A 22,701-nucleotide genomic window follows, 5' to 3' on the forward strand; every position below is an offset into this window, starting at 1 on the left:
GAGTCTGGGTGAACTCTGGGAGTTGGTGATGGACAGGGAGGCCTGGCGTGCTGCAATTCATGGGGTCGCAAAGAGTCGGACACGACTGAGCGACTGATCTGATCTGATCTGATTATGCAAAGGGGCTTCCCTGGTGGCTCAGTCAATAAAGAATCTGCTTGCAATGCAGAAGACCGAGGTTCTATCCTTGGGTTCTGGAAGATCCCCTGGAAAAGGGAATGGCTCCCCACTCCAGTATTCTTGCCTGGAGAATTCTGTGGGCAAAGGAGCCTGGTGGACTCCAATCCATCAGGTCACAAAGAGTCAGACATGACTGAGTGACTAACACTGTTATGCAAAGAAACTCTATCTGTGAAAGAGAGTATATCCTCTCATGTGGCACCAACCAGTCCATTCTGAAGATCAGCCCTGGGATTTCTTTGGAAGGAATGATGCTAAAGCTGAAACTCCAGTACTTTGGCCACCTCATGCGAAGAGTTGACTCATTAGAAAAGACTCTGATGCTAGGAGGGATTGGGGGCAGGAGGAGAAGGGGACGACAGAGGATGAGATGGCTGGATGGCATCACTGACTCGATGGACGTGAGTCTGAGTGAACTCCTGGAGTTGGTGATGGACAGGGAGGCCTGGCGTGCTGTGATTCATGGGGTCGCAAAGAGTCGGACACGACTGAGCGACTGAACTGAACTGAACTGAAGACTATGCCCTCCCTATTCATTTAGATAGACTTAAATTTCACAGAAGTTTAAATTTCATGAAACCTATTTTTCGCCCCAGAAGAAATACCCTAGAAGTTCTTCCTTTAGTTGTATATAAAAATAATTGCAAACAAACATAATCAGATTGGATGTTTGCTTTTTACTGAAACTGTATGAGAATTATCTCCATACTCTAGTGCTTAGAACTGACACTTAACATTTTCACAGTTGACAAAGTAAAACTGCATTTTCCTCTAGTGACACCATATTTTAGAGGTAGTTCGCAGGTTATCCAGAGTGTTGTTTTTCCTTGTGGTTGTGTCCATGTTGTATACATATGCGGATGCTCAGGAGTGGAAGACGCCAATCCACTGGGTGTATGTTATTGCTGAGTAATAGCTCTGAAATTTTCTGAGGGAGGAGTCCATTAACTCATTATTGGGAGACATCATTTATCTGTGCTATTTTCCTTTACTTCTACTTCTTTCTTCCTTCCATTGACTTAACTGAGAACAGGCTGTGTTATCATCCATTCTAGAAACTGTCTTAAAAAATTCTCTTGATATTACTAACACAGTAATACAAAAATGGTAAGTGACGTAAACAGGTAAATTGACTATTCTGGCCAATGTCACCAGTGACTCAAATGGGTGGAGGAGGAAGTTATGACTCTGTTCCTTTAATAAGGACAACTGATGTCAGACTTCCCTGACATTTTATAAGTTGCCCCAGCTCATATTGGTGTCTAACTTTTTATATCTCAGAAAGATTACACTTTAAGAGTCAAGTTCCTGGAGGAAAGTCCATGCCAAACTAGAGATCAACTACTGTGACTTTCTTGATTGACACTGTGCTAGAATTATGTTTCTGTTAAGTGATGTTTCAGTGTTAGTACTGTGCATTGCAAAAAGCCACCAGTCATAGAATTCAAGAAATACTTGCTTCGTAGGGAACAACTACAAGAATTAAATTGGAGTTGTCATTTCTTATAAACTTGCTCAACTCTTTTCTAGCTTTTCAGCTAGTGATTAAATAAAAATATTGTGACCATGAAGGGAGAAAGCCTTCCTTCCTACATGGTTTTCAGTGCACAAATAAGAAATGAGGAGTCAAAGAGGAACAGTTCTAGGAAATGCTTATAGTCGAAGGGTGGTTCTACCATCTGTGTTAAGTTGTCTAAAGATCTTTGTGTGAAGAAAGTATGAAAACAGAAAAACAGCTTTTGTTCACCAGACTAAGTCTTCATAAGCCACTGTTTTGTAATTTTGAATCCTGTCGAACAACATTCTGAAGGTCATTAAATTGAGACTTTTGTCTTTTTTTATTTTTAGCACACTCAAGTGTATATATAAATCTCTGGAATGTTGAAGGAGTGACATTCCACAAGTGTCAGATTTTTTTTTTTTTCTGTTGCCCATTGTGAAGGGGAGACCAGTAAATGCAGAATGTTTGATTGTTTCTCCTATATTTGCTTCCATTTTGGAGCTCTGTTAAAGAATAAAGAAATTTTTTTTTGTGTGTGGCAGCATTATTGAATAGAAAAATCACTGTTTCAAATTTAGTTTCCTGGCAGTGATTAATGATTGATTAAACAGGCAGCCATAGTAGAAAAGCACTATTATAGTATTAACTTTCTACATGGCTTGACACTGTTATCAGAGCACTGCAACAAAAAAATAGAAATCACAAAAATCTAGATTTAGAACCCCAAATTGTACTCTTAAATTTTAGGTGTCAAAGCTGGGTTTTAAAAATGTTTCAGAATCTGGAGACTTACAGATATCTTTGCAGATTCTGTAACAACAGAAACCTTTTCAATGTTAGATTCTGAGGTAACTGTTACCCTATTTGGGTGCATTCTGATGGATTTAAATTTTTACCCAGTCATTCTGTGGTGATAATAAAGCAATCATAGCCTTGAATGAGTTACCAGTGGCTACTAGTTGGTTGTTTGGATGAATTCCATTGCACCCTTTAAATCTGGCAAAACAAACAAACATTGTTTTTAAGCTACTTATTTATTTTTAAAATTTATTTTTTTATAATAAAATATTAATATTTTATATTCTAGAATATTCTTTCATTAGAGACAGTGTATACTCAAAAATATATGTGAAATATAGCTTAACAAAATACCTATAAATTGTAATTATCAGGCTCAGGTTTGAAAACACCGTACAAAATTGGTAATCGCCTGGCACATGTTAGAATTAACAGTGATGAAAGCAACGTAATATATTTTCACTTCTTAATGTTTCATTAGTGGTTTGGAAACAGATAACAGGAGAAAGCAATGGCACCCCACTCCAGTACTCTTGCCTGGAAAATCCCATGGATGGAGGAGCCTGGTGGGCTGCAGTCCATGGGGTCTCTAGGAGTCGGACACGACTGAGCGACTTCACTTTCACTTTTCTCTTTCATGCATTGGAGAAGGAAATGGCAACCCACTCCAGTGTTCTTGCCTGGAGAATCCCAGGGACAGTAGCCTGGTGGTCTTCTGTCTGTGGGCTTCCGTCTATGGGATCGCACAGAGTCGGACATGACTGAAGCGACTTAGCAGCCGCAGCAGCAGCAGCAGCAACAGATAACAACTGAATTTGTTCATCAGTATTGTAATTAGCAGCTGAAATTGAGCTCTGTTTGGGAAATTCCTGTGAATTTTCCTTATGTAAAAATTATACAGCAAATGTATTTTAAATAAAATATATAATTAAGGCAACTATATTTTAAGGTATGCCCATTTGGGGTTGAAATTTATCCTTTATTTAGACATTGACTGGTAGCTTCCATTTACTTTAGGCAACTTTTTCCCCCCATTTTTTAAAGTTTGTGTTTTGTATTGAGGTAGAGGCAATGGCACCCCACCCCAGTACTCTTGCCTGGCAAATCCCATGGATGGAGGAGCCTGGTGGGCTGCAGACCATGGGGTCGCTAAGAGTCGGACACGACTGAGCGACTTCACTTTCACTTTTCACTTTCATGCATTGGAGAAGGCAATGGCAACCTACTCCAGTGTTCTTGCCTGGAGAATCCCAGGGATGGCGGAGCCTGGTGGGCTGCCGTCTATGGGGTCGCACAGAGTCAGACACGACTGAAGCGACTTAGCAGCAGCAGAGCCAATTAACAATGTGACAGTTTCAGGTGAACAACAAAGGGACCCAGCCATATATACACACATATCCATCTGTCCCAATGTTATCTGATGGCCTGGATGGGAGGGTAATTTGGGGGAAAATGGATGCATGCGTAGCTACCTTTTAAAACATGGATAAGTTTGAGAAAAAAATCAGTACAAATGATTAATAGAAAAAGGTATTCTTAGGTTGAAGAGAACTAAACTATAATGGAAGGGATTCATAAACTGTTAAAACAGAATCAAATATTACCTTTCTTTAACAAATGTGGAACTATTTTTAAGGACATGTTCTTCGGTGTAGAAGTGTGTTTATATGGTCTTAGAGACCTATTCACTATTGTTGACAGTGCTGGTTTTTGTTTCTTGGTGTATTTTCTTGGTTGGTTGTTTTTTCTTGGGCCTGAAGAAAATATTGGAAATGGATGAGTGACATGTATGTTTTTTGAAAATGTTGTAAAGAACGTGAAACTAATGTTGGCTTTCTTGTAACCGCATATGTTGTTTCTTTCTTTACTTTCAGTTTAATTAATAAACTGAAACCTGGGGTCATTAAGAAGATCAATAGATTGTCCACACCTATAGCAGGCTTGGTAAGTAATAAATTTTCTTCAAAACTAGATTTGTCTCTGTAAGAAAATGGGCATAAACAGATTCTCTTATCTGGAATTATCATTGAAATCAGGTTTAGAGTCTTTTGCTCAAGGAAAGTATTTTTTGTGATCTCCGTATAGATTTAGTGTCTCTTCTGTTTCTATTCTTCCTGCGAAGCTTTTGTTCTGTTTATTTAGTTTTTTCTTTGTTTTACATTTCGTGCCCTTGGACTTCCTGTGTCCTCTTTCTTGGCCCATTTGTCCCACAGATGGCGTTTGTTGAGGATCGTGTTCTTTTCAAACCTCAGCCTCCATACATTGGTTGCTAGGTGACCACAGTTTATGGAAACTGTCCAAACCTGATGCATTGTTACATTTCAGGTGCCTTGTGCTTAGGCGTTGCCCTCACTTGGCACACAGGTCTTGGAGGGTATTTGGACCTATCTGCTCTTTTGGTTTCCTACCAACATCCCGTGTGGTGTTGGGTGAGTCACCGTCTTCTGTTTCACGTCAGTAATATTTTCCATAAGATAACTATTCATGATTCTCTAGATTCCTTCTAGCTTTAAATTCAGAATTTTGTGCATGAATTTTCTACTGGATCAAGACCCTTGAGAGATCAATAGTAAGGTGGGTCTATATCTTTGGAGATAAATAATTTATAATGACAGATGAGGGATATTTTTCAAAATGTTAGCAATCCCAAAGAATCAAGGCTAATGATAGGAGTCTGTTTAAAAAAAAATTAATTTTACAGAACACTGAAGTTTAAGACAGCTATTAACTGGAAGTAAATAATATATATGTTATCTTTGGAGTAGTCAAGTTTCTTTATAATACATTTAGGCACCTTCTGTTTGGCCATCCATGTATTTGCAGATGTTAAAGGCGTTATAGATTAAAGGTAGCAGTACTAAAATGTCTGGGTTTGCAGTTGGCTTGAGGATCTCATCAGAATTTTGACAGGAATAAGTTGGTGGCAGAAAATAGACAGAAAATATCTGTCTAGGAGAGAAAGAAAGAAGAGTTGTACAGTTCTTTTCTTTGAAAAAAATCACAAAATTACTATTTTCTTTTGAAATATAGGATGCAGTTGACCCTTGAGCAATGCAAGGGTTAGGAGTGCTGACTCCTCATGCAGTTGAAAATCTGCATGTAACTTTACTTTGCCAAAACTTAACTGTTAATAGCTTACTATTGACCAGAAGCCTTACTGATAACACAAATAGTTGATTAGCAAATATTTTGTGTGTTATATGTGTTATACACTATATTCTTACAATAAAGGAAGTTAGAAAAGAAAATGTTAAAATCATAAGGAAGAGAAAAATACATTTACAGTACTGTACTGTATTTATTGATACCATAAGTTTACATCATCCATTTATAAGATGGATCATCTGTCTATCAGTGTGTACATCAATATTATCTCACATGATACAAACCACCATGGATAGTATACATATTCCTAATGCTAGACATCAAATTCAGAAGGTAATGTGAAAAAGAAATTCATATTTATTTAGATGTAGTCATGCATTGGGTTTCCCTGGTGGCTTAGTTGGTAAAGAATCAGCCTGCAATGCAGGAGACCTGGGTTTGATCCCTGGGTTGGGAAGATCCCCTGGAGGAGGGAACGGCAACCCACCCACTCCAGTATTCTTGCCTGGAAAACCCCATGGACAGAGGAGTCTGGTGGGCTATAGTCTGTGGGATTGAAGAGTCGGACACGACTGAGAGATTTAACCCTTTCACATTCATGCAATGATAACAAAAAATAGCACTACGATTGCTTTACAGTTGCCAAGCCTAAACACTAGTGAGTAAATCATTATACGATTTTTATGACATACAGTATTACAGTCATATTCATGATATAGTGTTAGAAACACTGTTACATTAAAAAATCCACTTACTTGTTGTGATAGTCTGGTATGCAGTTTCTGCAATCATGAGAAAGAGAGAGAGAGTCATATTGTACTGTAATGTAATTCCTTGAAAGCAAAGTTATAAAACAGTAAGAAAACTAACACATAAGTTTATGTTAAATACCACTCACCTTATGCCTATGTAAGGACAGTGTCTATGAATACTTTATGCACTCTTGATATGCTTTTCTCTTTTTCTTTTGATATTTGTAGGCTACATGGTTTGTCTGAGTTTTTTCAAATTGTCACAAATCTCCAAACAATTTTCTAGTATACTGAAAAAATCCAGGTGTAAGTGGACCAGTGCAGCTCAAACCTGGGTTGTTCAAGTGTCAGCTGTTTATATATCAAGTTCCCAGAGCAGTTGGGCTAAATATTAATTCCTTCCTTCTTACCAGGTTGTAGCTCTTCTACTTCTGTCATGACTAGGCAACTGATAGGGTATTTTTATTGGTTTCAGGTTTGGTTAGGTAAAATACTATAATATATATGCATATATTGCAATATACATATATGCATGAATTACTTCTAGTAATATAGCAAGTCAGAGATGTTATTTATGGAAAAAAAGAGCTTTGATTTCTGAAGTCTTTCCAGAAAGAAAGATTGTTTAATAAAATGTTTTATATGGAAATAACTTTTATGAAATAACTTCTATGAAAATTTAAAGTGTGAATTGTATTGAAAGTACTCATTCTTTTCAGATGGCTTGAGTTATTCTCAGATGGTTTAATGCTTAGATTTTTAAACTGTCATTTCTTGGATCAATTACATGCATTTTCAATAAAATTAACCTTTGATTCCAAACACCCCAAATATTTGGAAAACTTGAATTGCGGTGGTGGTTTATTATGGTTGGCCACTAGAAGTTTTATTCCGTCTTCTGAGTCTATGATTAGGTGAAAGCACCAATGTATTTTATATTTAAATCCAAAGATCTCGCCAAGTATTTCTATTTCAAGTATGAGAAATTCTATCTAGTTTGGATTTTATCTCTAGGAACTAAAGCAAAATGTATGTATGGTACACTTAATAGGGTAATTTCACAACTACAGGACACTGAGTATTTTTAATTGGATTTAGGAGCATAAAGAGTGACCAGAGCCATAGAATTGAGCTAAGCGCATTTGGTTTGAAGTCGTTATCATGCATCATTTGACTCTTTCTCATGCTTATGTGTCAGGATGCTTTTTTTCTATCACAGCTTCTTAAAGCCTTAATTTCAAGTGTGAATTAGAGTCCCTGCATTTACCTACTAGGGTTGTTATGAGGATGGGAAGGGATGATATATATATAGTCTGGTCTGTGAATGTTCTTTTGTATCACATTAATTCTTTTAGTAAATACTTGGGTGCCTATTAGGTAAGAATTTTTCTAGTGTATAGGGATATATATTGGCTTCCCTGGGAGCTCAGCTGGTAAAGAATCCACCTGCAAAGTGGGAGACCTGGGTTCAAACCCTGGGTTGGGAAGCTCTCCTGGAGAACGGAACGGCTACCCACTCCAGTATTCTGGCCTGGAGAATAGTATAGTAGACTACTAGACTACTAGTAGACTACTAGAATAGTATAGTAGACCCCATGGACTATAGAACTGTATAGTCCATGGGGTCGCAAAGAGTCGGGCATGACTGAGTGACTTTCACTTTCATAGGGATATATGGGAGAAACAAAGACAAAGACATTACCCCCAAAGAGCTTATGTTCTGGTGTGGGAGTTGGGATTGGGCAAATGAGTTAACAAATGAGCGAGGAAGCACCAGATAATGAATATGCTGCAGAGAATTATAGTAGAGTGACATTTGCTGAACACCTATTAGCAGTTGTATTTGGACTGGGAGGCTTGACCTCTAATAATTCGTCAAAAATAGTATATCAGAAGCCTTAGTTTTGGACACTTATAGAAGAAAGGTATAAAACTTGAGCCAGACTCTACATACTAGTAATTTTTGTGTTCAAAATACCTAACATAGTGACTAGTACATACAGCAGATCAACAATTCTTTTGAATGAGTGAATGAACAAGATTTCCATTGTGAGAAGTAATAGGCTCTAGAATTAGGTCTTTCTCAAAAATGATGTATTTGGCTGCAACAGGTGTCAGTTGCATCGTGTGGGATCTTTGTTGCGTCACGTGGGGTCTTCTCTTATGGGGCCTGGACACTCTAGTTGTGGTGCATGGGCTCCAGGGCACACGAGCTCGGTAGTTGTGGCATGCAGGCTTAGTTGCTCCGTGCACGGGGGAACTTTGTTCCCCGACCAGGTATTGAGCCCATGTCCCTTGCATTGCAAGGTGGCTTCTTAACCACTGGACCATCAAGGAAGTCCCCAGAATTAGGTCTTTGATGGAATAGTGTTATAGGTTGAATTGTGTCCTCCAAATAAAGACACAATACAGGGATACTTCATTTTATTGTGCTTTGCTTTAGTGCACTTTGCAGATACTGCAGTTTTTTTTTTTTTTTTAAACAAATTGAAGGCTTATGGCAACCCTGAATAGTACAAGTTTTATCAGCACCATTTTTTAACAGCAGTTGTTCACCCCATGTTTCTAGGTCATGTTTGGGTAATTCTTGCAGTATTTCAAACTTTTTCATTATTATTATTATATTTGTTCTGGTGATCTGTGACCTGTAATCTCTGATGTTACTTCTATAACTCTGAAGGCTCAAATGATGGGTAGCATGCTTTAGCAATATGACATTTGTTAATTAAGGTATGTAGGCTGTTTTATTAGACATATTGCACACTTAATAGACTACATAAACGTAACTTTTATATGCACTGGGAAACAAAACAATTCATGTCACCTGCTTTATTGTGGTGGTCTGGAACCTGACCCACAATATCTCTGTGGTATGTTTATATATTGAAGTCCTAAGCTGCAGTACCTCAGAATGTGACCTGATTTGAGAATAGAGTTGTCAGGTGGAGTATGGGGACAGAGGTCATAGTGAATCAGGGTAGGCATTACCCTAACCTAATATGACTGGCATCCTTATATGAAGATGACCTTATGTAGGCAGGTAAATACAGGAAGAAAGCTGTGTGATAACTGAGGATTGGAGTGAGGGAGGAGCAGATATTGCCATCAAACCACCAGAAGCTGCAAGAGGCAAAGGATTCTCCTACAGGTTTCATAGGATCATGTCTTTGTGAATACCTCGATTTTCCACTTCTAGTCTCCAGAACCGGAGAAGGCAATGGCACCCCACTCAAGTACTCTTGCCTGGAAAATCCCATGGACGGAGAAGCCTGGTAGGCTGCAGTCCATGGGGTCACGAAGAGTCGGGCACAACTGAGCGACTTCCCTTTCACTTTTCACTTTCATGCATTGGAGAAGGCACTGGCAACCCACTCCAGTGTTCTTGCCTGGAGAATCCCAGGGATGGGGGAGCCTGGGGGGCTGCCGTCTATGGGGTCGCACAGAGTCAGACACAACTGAAGTAACTTAGTAGCAGCAGCAGCAGCAGTCTCCAGAACTGTGAGACAGTTCTCTTTTTTTAAGTCACTCAGTTTGTGGTACTTTGTTATGACAGCCTTAGGAAACTAATACAGATAGATAAATGTTTTAGTCAATACTTGCTTTTTTAAACAAGTTTTGAGATCTTTATTATAATTTTTTTTAATTTGAAATTCAAAGGAAGTTGCCAGAAAAGCAGTACAGAAAAGTCCTCTGTGCCTTTCACCATGTTTCCCCCATAATGACATCTTGTATAAGTGGTATAATACTGAAACCGGGAATTCACACTGATGCATCCCAAGACTTTAATCAGATTCACCAGTTTTATATGTAACTTTTATAAGTTCTTTTAGTAACTAAGAGCAGAGATGCTTTCAAGCTGAGTGAGATGAAGAGTGTTTTAAGGATTTTCCAAAGGACTCTTATTAATCTAGTGCTCAGGCATAACCATGGCAGCTGCATTCCACATGATTACTTTTTTCTGTCCCTTTTCTGACAGAAAATGGCATCCCTTAGTTGCATTTCCTAAGAGAAGAATCTGAATGGATCGGATTACCTTTTGTTTTCTTTTCATTGGAGTAGAGTAGACTTACACTGTTGATTGTTTCAGGTGTATAGTAAAGTGACTCAGTTACACTCTTTTCCCATTAGAGGTTATTACAGAATATTGAGTGGAGCTCCCTGTGCCATTATTCATTTTCTGATACATAGTAGTGTTGTATGTTTCTCCATCTCATAATTTATCCCTTCCCCTCACATTTTGCCTTTGGTAACCTTAAGTTTTATTTTGAGATCTGTGAGTCTACGCTTCCCTTTTCTTTCCCTGCTACAGACACCATGGGTTAGTGGCCGACCGGTAGATGAGTTCCTTGCGTGAGAGAGTGGTCTTGGCTAACTAGGCTGTGGTCAGGAGTATTCATTTCCTTTGGTTTTTTTCAGTTCAGGTGTATGGGTTGAGGTGATTTTTGTAAATGAGGTTTGTGTAGGGTAGATACCAAGTTAAGTCAAATACAGAAATAATTACACAATTTCTATGTAAGGGTTTGTTAAGCTGTGTGAGTATGGTGTTCAGGCCCCCGCTTTCTGTGGCTTCTCTTTTACTCTCCTTTCTTCAGCTATGACTTTTATCCATCTCATGTCCACTGCCATGTGTATTTAGCTATGAAGCTGAGGCAGTGGATTTATTCATGGCACATGGACCTGTGTGAGACACATGGAATGTCTCCTGAGTAATGACAACAGAGGGAGACGCTAAGATGATTTAGAAATATACTGAATGCTTTGCTTAAAACAGTCATATGATTAGATGATGATTTTTTTTTTCTTGAGGAAAGCAGTAATTTTATTCTCATAGATCTTCTAGAGATATGGCTTTTCTTGCTTGACTGAGTTTTGTAAAGAAATACATTTCCCCCTATCATTTAAATTCCCTTTGTTCTTTACAAAGCCATGCTAAAAATTCTAACCCCAGAGTTTCACCCTTCCAAAAAGTTAGCTGGTGTTAAATGTGGGTGTGTTCAAATCATTGAAACTCAAAACAAAAACTTTGAGAGTTAAAAAAACTCCACCTCAAAACAAAACCCTGAAAAACAGGCAAGATATTCTGATGGTGAAAAGAGCCGTTGAACCAGAATAATATTTTACTATGGGTTGCATTAGTGTGCATGAAATACAATATGTGTAGAAAACATCAAGCAAGTTATTAACCATAAAACTTACAGTCATCTTGGACCCCTAATGATTTGTTAGTATTTTCTAAAGCAAGGTTTCTCAGCCTCGGCACTATTGACATTTGGGGCTGGGCAGTTCTTTGTTGTAGGCATCTGTCCTGTGCATTGTAGAATGTTGAGCAGCATCACTGTGCCCTCCACCCCCCAGTTATGACAATTAAAAATGACTCCTGACATTGCCAGTAACCCCTCTAGGGTAAATTTATCCTGGTTGAGAACCACTGAGCTAAAGAATCAAAGTAAACTCTACCCTTTCTACATGGACTAGTTTGCTGGCTGACTATAGATCGAATTGATCTCACACTTGCCATTTCAGTTGAGGTTTCCCTTTGAAAGCAATGGTATCCTAGAAAATTTTACTATGAATCATTTGTTTGTTTGAATGTTTCTATCCATCAGTGGACTTAGTAGAGAAATGCTCAGTATATCTAGGCTTGCATGAAAAATATGGGCTCAGTTTGAACATCTTTGCTCTAAAGGGTTATTCTTTCAGGTTCCTTGAAGAGTAGAAATGTGTAAGGTTGACTGTAGAGGCTGGGGAAAATTGTCTCCTCATTTAGGAATGCCGTAGAGTACAGCAAATGAGCAAAGATGCCAGCTAGCTTAAGCTATTAGATGTGTCGTTTTCTCCTGCCTTCATAATGGTTATTTTAAGAAATAAGACAAGTCTATGGGTCTGGTCTTACCACCATTTATTGGAAGGTTATTAGTGGTCATTGTTCTTACACCTGTGTAACATTAGTTCTGATTCATTCATCTTCACTCACCTGTACCTGGGTGTCAGCAAAGTAGAACAGCCTAGTCTATGACAAAGTCACTATTGAAACATCTAGTTATTCTCTTCCAGCTATAATATAAAATTCACCTGAGGAATCACCTATAAAATTAAAACATTCTTATCCAGGTTTTTATCATGTACTTTCCTAAAAACTACTTTCAAGCAATGACTACTACATTTATCCCATTGAAAATAATTTTTAGTAAAATAAGCCCAAGAATTGGGAGAGAGGAGGCTTGTGAGACTCTGAGTTTGTGAGCTCTTTCTACAAATAAGACCAAAATGTGAGACCTCAAGATAGTATTTTCAGGAGAAAAAAGCTTTCTTCTGTTTCTTTTCTTTTCCAAGTTGAAATAATGTAAAAAGTACAAATATAATTACTATTTTCATTCAAGTGTGGTTCTTTTCTGGGTAAGAGGGAAGAATGCATTTTGTATGGTTGAAGAGAAAGTACTCAAGGAATATTAGAATGTGGCTTGGATGAGTAGCCAGTATAAATATATGCCTTGCTTGAAAGACAGTTATTGAGGGTTGCTCTGTACTAGGTCAAACCCAATTTGCATCTCAGAGGGAATATCTCTGTAGTTGGTAATAAGGACCATTGGTGAAAATATCTGGATGTTGATATATGCAAAACACTGATAACAAGCTGTAGCATGGGAAGAGGGGAAGATGGTGTGAAAGGGAAAGTTTCTCAGTAGTGTCCAGCTCTTTTCGACCCCATGGACTGTAGCTTGCCAGGCTCCTCTGTCCTTGGAATTCTCCAGGCCAGAGTACTGGAGTGGGTCGCTGTTCCTTTCTCCAGGGGATATTCCCAACTCAGGTATTGAACCCAGGTCTCCCGAGATGCAGGCGGCTTCTTTACTGTCTGAGCCACCAGGGAAGCCGGTATAAAATAACCATTTCATGGTAACATCAGTGCTGTCTATTTTCTGGTCTTGGATTTTATGGCTGATTTTGTAGATTTGTTGAAGGAGATCTTCCACCTAGTGAACTTGGGAAAGGCTTCCACCAAGCAAATTCTTCTTGATTCACTCATCCTTGGCAATTTGATTATTTAGCCAATAAGAGCAGCATTCATGCTGAGCTAATTCTAATTGCCATGATCCCCATCTTTAAGTGGATAAGGGTAAACAAGAGGGTCCCCTTCTGTAACCCTTACTCTTCCCTCCACTCTTAGTTTTTAAACAGTTGATAACGAAGCTAGATGTTTCTATGAATTGCTGTTTCTTGCCTATTACTGTATTGGAACAACTGCATATATGTTGGATCAGACCTTGGGGTTTTATTGAGTTAAAAGATTTTTTACTTTCATTTCCTAATAGAGACAGTGAAGGTTAAATTATATCAATAGACTTGACTAAAACTGCTCAGTTGTAGTCTCATGATTAAATCTACTTTAAAAATTTGTTTTTATTTCAAAGGGAATTTGAACTGCTATTCCAAGCTGTGTGATTATGTTTCAAACTCCAATATTTAAACTGTTCTTATTTTACTAGATGCCAGCCTCACTATTTTCTTTAAAAACAAAGCACCAATAACACAAAGTACTTTTTCTTACTTCTTAAGAAAGACGTGTACCATAGTGTTACCATTTTTATTTTACTGTTACACTTGTGTAAGAAATCATAGCATAAATGTTAGCTATTTACTGAAAATAAGATCACTTTGTGCCTTTAAAATATTTTCTGTGGTTGTATTTTAATATAAGTATTTTTTTCTAATGTATCTTTTACTGGAATTTCTCTGTATCACCATTGGTATTTTGAAATGGTTTATCCAATTATCAGGTCTGAGGAAACAGACTGATTGTATTGGATGTCTTCAAGGTAACAAATACTAGGTATTAAATATCCAAATGCCTTGGGGCTTCCTGGGTGGCTCAAGCATCTCCCTGCAATGAAGGAGACCTGGGTTAGATCCCTGGATCAGGAAGACGCCCCAGAGAAGGGAATGGCTACCCACTCCAGTGTTCTTGCCTGTAGAATCCCATGGACAGAGGAGCCTGGTGAGCTACACAGCCCATGGGGTTGCAAAGAGTCGGACACGACTGAGAGACTAACACTTTCACGTTTTTCACTTTTTATCCAGATGCCTTAATACCTCCTTGTAAATGGCATGTAATTAAGTCAGTGATGACTTTAAGTTAGTTATAAAGTATTTTTAGGAGATTTCCTTAAGTTTCCTTGTCACCCTGCTTCTCTCTAACTCCTAGTTGAAGATAAGTATCACCAAGAGTAGAAACTTAGAAACTTAGTGTCAACATTGAAGTTGGTTACAATGCCCTTCATAATGATGCAGCTCTATAAGTCAGGAAACTCCGGTTTTCTTTCTAGCCATAATCTCTTCTTAGTCATGGCATTGGCACAAGTGTAGGAACACTTCCCTGGAGTTCCAAAACTTCCCTAGAGTTTTAAATCTAAGATGAACATTTATGTGCCAACTTTCAGCCTTGAGGGCAACTTTTTTCAAACATTAATGAATTAGAATTTCTAAAGCAACACTGTAATTGTAGAGTTAAAAAAAATTGATTCAGAGTAAGATTATGTCATACATGACAGTTTTATTCAGATACAAAACACTTCAAACATTTCTCTTTAGGCACCGTTTAAATATAGAAATTGGAAAGGGAAGAGCAAATGATGACGATAGGAACTGGAATCCAGGTGTAAGACTGGTATCAGGGCATTGGTTACTTGATGGGGTTTAGGCCCATGACTATCCCTCCTTTCCTAAAATGCTTACTGAACACCTACTCTGTGCCAGGTACTGTTCTAGGAACTTGGGACACAGCTACAAATATTCCCTAGCAACATCATAGAAAAGATGACGAAAGGGATGGTTTGTGATTATTTAACAAGAAGGAAGATCATCGCTAGAAGCCAGCCTTGTCCACCGTAAACAAATGCTTTAAAGCAACAGGTCACTGAACTGGTCCCGTGGGAGGGGTCCAGGCGACTCACTAGAGGTCATGCAATAGCCCATGATGGGTGTTGTTTGACTTCCACAGTTTCTGCTTGTTTTAAAAATTTAAACCAACATTTGCATACCTTCAGATTTTAGATAAAATCCTCAGTCTCTGGTTTTTCAATGAATCTGGTAACAGGAGGCTTGCATTTCCCCAAGGCAACCTTTATATGGGGTATCCTGTAGACAGGATAAGAGTCTCTGGTTTCCTTCTTCTCTTTTACCATGTCCTTGACATTATGCCTATTTTAGTCATTTATATTTTGCTTATTCATATACCATCCTTTTCCTTTCAGATATCTGTCTTAATTCCTGCAATGTGTCTGTTGTTGTGGCCTCGGTAGAGTTGATGGAAAAGCAGACAAGATAATATCTGTAGGCAAAATCTTAAATAGTTGAGGAAAAAATGCTCAAGTTTAAGGACCAGGATGTAAATCCATGTGAACTTGGACTTCTGGTAGCTTGCCTTAGAGCTTATACTTGCCCTATTTTTATTTTTAAAAAAAATGTGGGATGAAAACATGGGAAATTTATTTAGTCTAGTTTATAGATGTTGGAGCAATAAGGCATAGATTATGTACTGGGTATCAAAATCTAAACCTAAAAACAATTCATACGGGTTTCAGTCTCCAAAAGGATGTTTTATCAGGAATACATTTCAACTATTTTAGTTGAAAAAAATCAATCATAAATCCAGTGATTTCATTTTATCTACAAATAGAATCATCCTTTTTATTCTTTTATCCATGACACATCACTAATAGTGTCACATGATTTTCAATTCAGATTCTTTCTATCCACCTCATTTTTATTCTAAATTAGACTGGTCTCCTGATCTGTTAAAATTCACAGATCATCTTCCTGTGAACTGTGATGTCATTGTCAACTGGCTGTTGCCATTGTGTTGGGTTGGCCAGAAAGTTTGTTCTGGTCTTTCTATAAGATCGTTTGGAAAAACCTGAATGAACTTCTTGGCCAACACAACATGATCTCAGTTTTGTTCCTGTTGTTCAGTCATTAAGTCATGTCTGACTCTTTTGCGACCCTGTGGACTCTACCTGCCAGACTCCTCTGTCCCTGGAGTTCTTTAGGCAAGAATACTGGAGTGGATTGCCATTTCCTTTTCCAGAGTATCTTCATTGAACTCCCATGATCTCGGTTAGCTGACAGTATACTATAGATGCCGCAATACAAAGTAGCCATGGCCTGTAGCAAGAGAAATTGGATAATTTCTCTCTATTCACTGATCACTTTCTCAGTGCTAGAAACTATGCCAATTACATGTCTACTTCCTCACTCCATCCTCACAATCACTCTGTTATCTCATTTTACCAGATGACCGTTATTAATGACCTTTCAAGTGATGGCTTCTGGTCATAATTAACCACACTTGGAGTCTCGTTTTGAGCTGCAGATGCTTCATGCCGAGAAGGGAGGACAGAGCACACAGGAATCTGTCTTTAAGGAGGCACGGTAGTTGTAGGCAGACCAGCTCCCAAAGTGTTCACAGTCTAGTCCATTGCATCTGTGAATACGCTGCAAGACGACGGGGGATTAGGGTGAAATTAGGGTTGCAGGAGAGGAGCCCGGATTAGCCGGGGGGTGGGGGAGCAATGTAGTCGCCAGGGTCCTTTAAGTGGAATGTGGAGTGAGAAGCAGACAGTCATGGAATAGAGTCTTAGCCCCATGCTTCTGGTTTTGAAGATGGAGGAAGTGGGCTTCAGAAAGGAAAAAAAAAAATTTTCTTCCAGAGCGTATAGAAGGAACACAGCCCTGCTGACACCTTGATTTTAGTCCAGTGAGACGGATTTTGAATTTCTAGCCTCTGCTGTTGTTAAATCATAGACTTGTCTTGTTTTAAGCCATTAAATTATGGTAATTTGTCACAGCATTAGTGGGAACTTAATACAGTGGTTAAGAGCATGGACTTAAGTTGAACTGCTTGGTTTGAATCTCAACTCTACCACTTACTGAATGACCTAAGCAAGTCACATACCTCTTAAGCCTCACTTTCACCATGTGTAAAATGGGAACAATAAGATGTTGTAAGCTTCTTTTCATGAGAAGTTGAGGTTATTGGGGAAATAAGCTATTAGTGAAGGGACAGTTGGGATAATAAGAGAACTGAAAAATGTCATGTGAGAGACCAGCGATGTTGAGGAAACCAGGATATTTAATAAGAAGATGTGAGTTAGGGGGACCATGTGGAGTGTATGAGGCAGGAGAGCTCAAGGGCTCTTGTGGGGAAAAAAGATAAAAAGATGAAATTTGTATTGCATTATGTAGGCAGAGTTAGGATCAATATTTTACAATTACAGCAAGGAAGTCTTTGGGCTTTTCTGACATAGAAATGACTAAAAGTGAGTCAGCCTAATAAAGCAGGGAGTCCCTGAGGCTGGAGAGACTTAAACAAGGGCTGATGATCCAGACACATCCCCTGTTAAGAGAGGCCCTGAAGGGGGTGGGGGCAACTGCAGTGAAGGAACACCAATTCTTCCCTAGCAGCCTCTAAAGTGTTACTGTGTAATTTTCCTCCGTTAAATGTGCTTTATTGATTTATAAAATCTGGGTTTTGGCATCATTATGACAGGGTTCTGTAAGCAATTACTTGTTTTGCTCGAAACATACAACATGGATAACTTACAGACAGAACTGTTTTCTTCTCTTCCCATTTTGTCCCTCTTCCCTCCATCCCTGCCAGCTACCAATCTGTCCTCTGACAAAACTTTTCTTTTTTTAAAATAAATCTGAATGTCTTTATTTTTTAATTGAAGGGTACTTGCTGTACAGAATTGTGTTGATTTCTGCCAAACATAAGCATGGATCAGCCGTAGGTACACATATGTCTCCTCCCTTTTGAGCCTCCCTCCCACCCTCCTCCCCATCCCACCCTTCTAGGGTGTTACCGAGCCCTGGTTTGAGTTCGCTGAGTCATACAGCAAATTCCCACTGGCTGTCTCTTTTATATAAGGTGATATAAGTTTCCATGTTGTTCTTTCCATACATCCCAGCCTCTCCTTCCTCCCCTCCCAACCCATGTCCATAAGTCTGTTCTCTCTGTCTGTGTCTCCACTGATGCCCTGCAAGTAATTTCATCAGTATCAACTTTCTACATTCCATACATATGTGTTAGTATATGTTTTTTGTTTTCCTCTTTCTGACTTTCTTCATTCTGTATAATGGGCTTTAGGTTTATCCACCTCCCTAGAACTTGCCTGGAGAATCCCAGAGACAGGGGAGCCTGGTGGGCTGCCGTCTATGGGGTTGCACAGAGTCGGACACGACTGAAGTGACGCAGCAGCAGAACTGACTCAACTGTGTTTCCTTTTATAACTGAGTAATATTCCATTGTATATACCTACCACAGCTTCCTTATCCATTCATCTGATGATGAACATCTAGGTTGCTTCCATGTTCTATTGTAAATAATGCTGCAGTGAACATTGAGATACATGTGTCTTTTCCAATTTTGGTTTCCTCAGGGTACAAGTCTAGGAGTGGGATTTCTGGGGCACATGGTGGTTTTATTCCTAGACTTTTAAGGAATCTCCATACTCTCTTCCATAGTGACTGTATCAATTTACATTCCCATCAACAGTGCAAGAGGGTTCCCTTTTCTCCACACCCTCTCCAGCATTTTTTGTTTGTAGACTTTTTGATGATGGGCTTTCTGACCATTGTGAGTTGATATCTCATTGTAGTTTTGATTTGCATTTTTCTAATAATGAGTGATGTTGAGCATCTTTTCATGTGTTTGTTATCCATCTGCATGTCTTCTTTGGAGAAACGCCTGTTAAGGTCTGTAGCAAAACAGCAAATTAGCCAAGATGGCGTGGTCAGGCTCTCTTGCCTCCTGGTCTCTAGCTCTTGCTCCCCGTTTTGTAAATAATTTTGTAAATAGTTATGTAGCAGCTGGGATCACTTACAGCACTGCATATGTGTGTCACAAGGTACTTGCTTGGCCACCGGCTACTGTTGGTCGGTAAGCATATATAAGCTTCACCTGAAGGCCCTGGTGGGCTGCGTTGTGGTTAGGTTGTGTTATGGCCACACTGAGGCTGCATGTGGCTGCATTATGGCTGCGTCCGCTGGGTCAACCATGAGAGGAGAGAATACAGTGTGTCTGTGCTATGGCTGCTGCTCCAGGCAGGAGAGAATAAATGTGTCTGCAGTTCCTACGACTCCTTGAGTTTTCTTCCAGCCTCTTACCTCTTGCCTTACCTACCCTAGGTTCTGTGAACAGTGGGCACAGTGTGAATAGCGAGACAGTTGGTGCTGTGAGCAGGATGAACAGTAATACAAGGTCTTTTTCTCACTTTTTAAGTTTTTTTTTTTTTTTTCCTGCTATTGACTTGTATGAGCTGCTGACAGAACTTCTTACGCATCCATGTCAACATCTTTTTTTTTTTTAATGTAGTAGGTAAGTCTTAGAATTACTTCATTTTTGATGTAAAATTTAGTTTGGATAATATGCAGGACTGTATTTTAATCCATGCTGCAGTTTGACAAAGCCTATTTTTGCTCCTGTGTAGTTAATCATACCCTGAGTAGATTAAGCATTTCAGTAAATAGTATTTTCCTGAGGCACTCAGCCCTCTATCCCTCTAACCTGGTGCAGCCCTAACTTACCATCTCTTAGTTCTGTCTCTCTCAGTCTGGCTTTGCTCCTGTTCCTCCAAGCAGTGCTGGAGCAAAATCAATTCACCAGGCTGCTGACATAGTCATCGTAAATCATCTCCTGGGCCCTCAGTGTCCCTCGGCAGTTCCTATTAAGCATTCCTGGTTGGGCCCTATTTTCACATGAGACAAAACTTCTGCTCTCCTTGTCCTCAGTTCCTTTCTTATCAGCAAATGACTGAGCCTTTTTCATTGTAGAAAGGTAAAGACCCAAGGAGAACTTAAAAGACCAGCTGCTTACTTTCTTTATAATGTGTATGGAAGCTGGATCTCTGTGTATTTACCTACATGTTAAAGACATAAATTGTAGGTGTGCTACTTCAGCGCTTACATTTATTAACAAAGCCATAAACTACAGGATGAGTTTTCCATAACAATTTAAAAAAGCTAGGGCCAGCTGATGGAAATTTTGACTAAACTACTTTCTTAATGGAAACCATACTTAAAATGCAAATGTGGACAGACTGTTGTCACGGTGCTTCTTGGGAGTTGCTTTAAGAGAATTTTGATCATGATTAGGGTATCATAAAGATGAAATTCAGGCACTTTGGTGGCGGTCTAATGGTGATCTCTGTAATCACTAGGTGATTCATGTCCACACTAAGGAAAAACTCTGTTTTAGATCATATTTGGAAATTGCTTCCTTGTTATTTGCCAGAACACTTGTCTACCAAGACTTTAATCACCTGGAGGAGTATCTTAGAATATGGAATCTGACTCAGAGCTGGGGTGGAGATACAGCATTTCTACATTTCTGACAGGTTCCCAAGTGATGCCAAGGCTTATGGTTTGTGGACTTCATATTGAGTATCTACAGTCTAGGTCAGCTCTTCTTCAATTTGTTGGTGCCTCAGCATCACTTGACTTCCATGGTGCCTCAGACAGTAAAGACTGCCTGCAATGTGGGAGACCTGGGTTCGATCCCTGGGTTGGGAAGATCCCCTGCAGAAGGAAATGGCGACCCACTCCAGTATTCTTGCCTGGAGAATCCCATGGACAAGAGGAGCCTGTTGGGCTACAGTTCATAGGGTCGCAAAGAGTCAGACGTGACTGTAGGCGACTTAGCACAGCATAACTTGAGGGATTACTTTCTGCCTGCCTCTCTGGTGATTCTGACGTGACTGATAGGAGACTGTTATTCTAAAGCATAGACTTTAGAATTAATAAATTTCAGTTTCCAGCAATGGTTACAACTTCTTCTTGGCACATACCTGATAACATTCTGGCATTGTTAACAAGTTCCAGAAATTAACAAGCTGATTCTAAAATTCGGATGTAAATGCTAATACACCTTTTTATTTTTATATTTTTATTGGAGTATAGTTGGATTACAGTGTTGCATTAGTTTCAGGTATACAGCAAAGTGAATCAGTTAATACATACACATGTATCCACATTTTTTAAGATTCTTTTCTCACATAGGCCACTGCAGAGTATTGGGTAGAGTTTGCAGAAGCACATTCTATACCATGATTTATGGTGGTGAAATTCCCATAACATAAAATTCGTCATTTTAACGTGACCAGTTCAGTGGCATTTAGTACATTCACAGCGTTGCACAACCACCAAAACTTTCCACTACTCTCTTACTTTTTAACTGTTTTTTCTCCATTTCACCCTCCCTCCTCTGTACCCCCAGAAGCCAATAATCTGCATTCTATCTCTGTTCTGTTTTGGCTCTGTCAATTCTGGATACCTCATATAAATGGACCGTATGATCTTAGTGTGTCTAGCGTCTTTGGTTTATTTCGTGCAGTATTCTGGAGGTTCACCCACTCCATAGCATGTGTGAGTACTTTGTTTTTTTATGTCTGAATAATCCACTGTATGGATGTATCACAATTTGTTTATCCATCTATCTGTTAATTGACGTTTTAGCTGTTTCCACCTTTTGACTGTTGTGACTAGTGCTGCTATCAGTGTGTGTGTACATATACTGTACTTGTTTGAAAATCAGTTATTTAGGGTATGTACCTAGGGAGAAATTATCTTTTAATGGGGAGGACTGGGAGTGAGGAGTGGAGGTGTGGGATGGAGAGGAAAACAGTAAAATAGCAAAATATTGACTGATAAGAACTTGCTAAAATATGATTAATTCAACTTTGGGCTCCTGACATACTCCCCAGCTGCTATTATCTCTGATAAAAGAACATGGGAACCTCCTTAGATGACATGAGAACATGTTGCTGGATAAGTGCTTTTTGAAGGAAAATGAGATGAAAGGTACTAAGGGGAAGTGTTACAAAGTCCTGTGTTACCTTTGGATCTGCTGTTAGAAAATTCATGTTGGCCTCATATTACTTTCTCATAACTCTCTTTTCAGGATTTATAATGGAGTTAGAGAGGAATTTGATCTCCTTTGATATGATCTGATCTATAGACTCTACAGAAATGTCTAATTGTGTTCATGTTTAAGCCTGGAAAATGCTGGGAGGAAGTAGAACATGGTCCTACATTTGGGTCCAGGAGAAGAAGCATGAGAACTGCTTTTCTCACTCATCTCCTTTCAGAAACAGGACACTGGAGGGTCCTAAATTGGAGGGTTGGGAGATGGTAGCTTTGGGAGGGATGAAAGGAAACTTGAATCAAAGACAAAACTGTCTGCTGGCACTGAGAAGGGGAGATTTTGGATGATTCTTGTTCTACAGTAAATGGCTAATCTTCAGTTCAGTTGCTCAGTCATGTCCGACTCTTTGCAACCCCATGGACTGAGGCATACCAGGCCTCCCTGTCCAT

The 22,701-nt window shown here is 39.1% G+C and overlaps 1 protein-coding gene across 7 annotated transcripts in view; it reads left to right on the forward strand.

The window, feature by feature from the left end:
- Positions 1 to 22,701, forward strand: part of LMO7 (LIM domain 7) — a 219,928-nt gene that overhangs the window by 85,486 nt on the left and 111,741 nt on the right. For all 7 annotated transcript variants that reach the window (XM_010839668.1, XM_010839666.1, XM_010839669.1 and 4 more), the window contains exon 3: positions 4,354 to 4,423. In XM_010839668.1, the coding sequence (XP_010837970.1) occupies positions 4,354 to 4,423 (70 nt within the window). The remainder of the gene's footprint in view (positions 1 to 4,353; positions 4,424 to 22,701) is intronic.

Source organism: Bison bison, unplaced genomic scaffold, assembly GCF_000754665.1.
Source record: "Bison bison bison isolate TAMUID 2011002044 unplaced genomic scaffold, Bison_UMD1.0 scf7180017864128, whole genome shotgun sequence".
Lineage (NCBI taxonomy): Eukaryota > Metazoa > Chordata > Mammalia > Artiodactyla > Bovidae > Bison > Bison bison.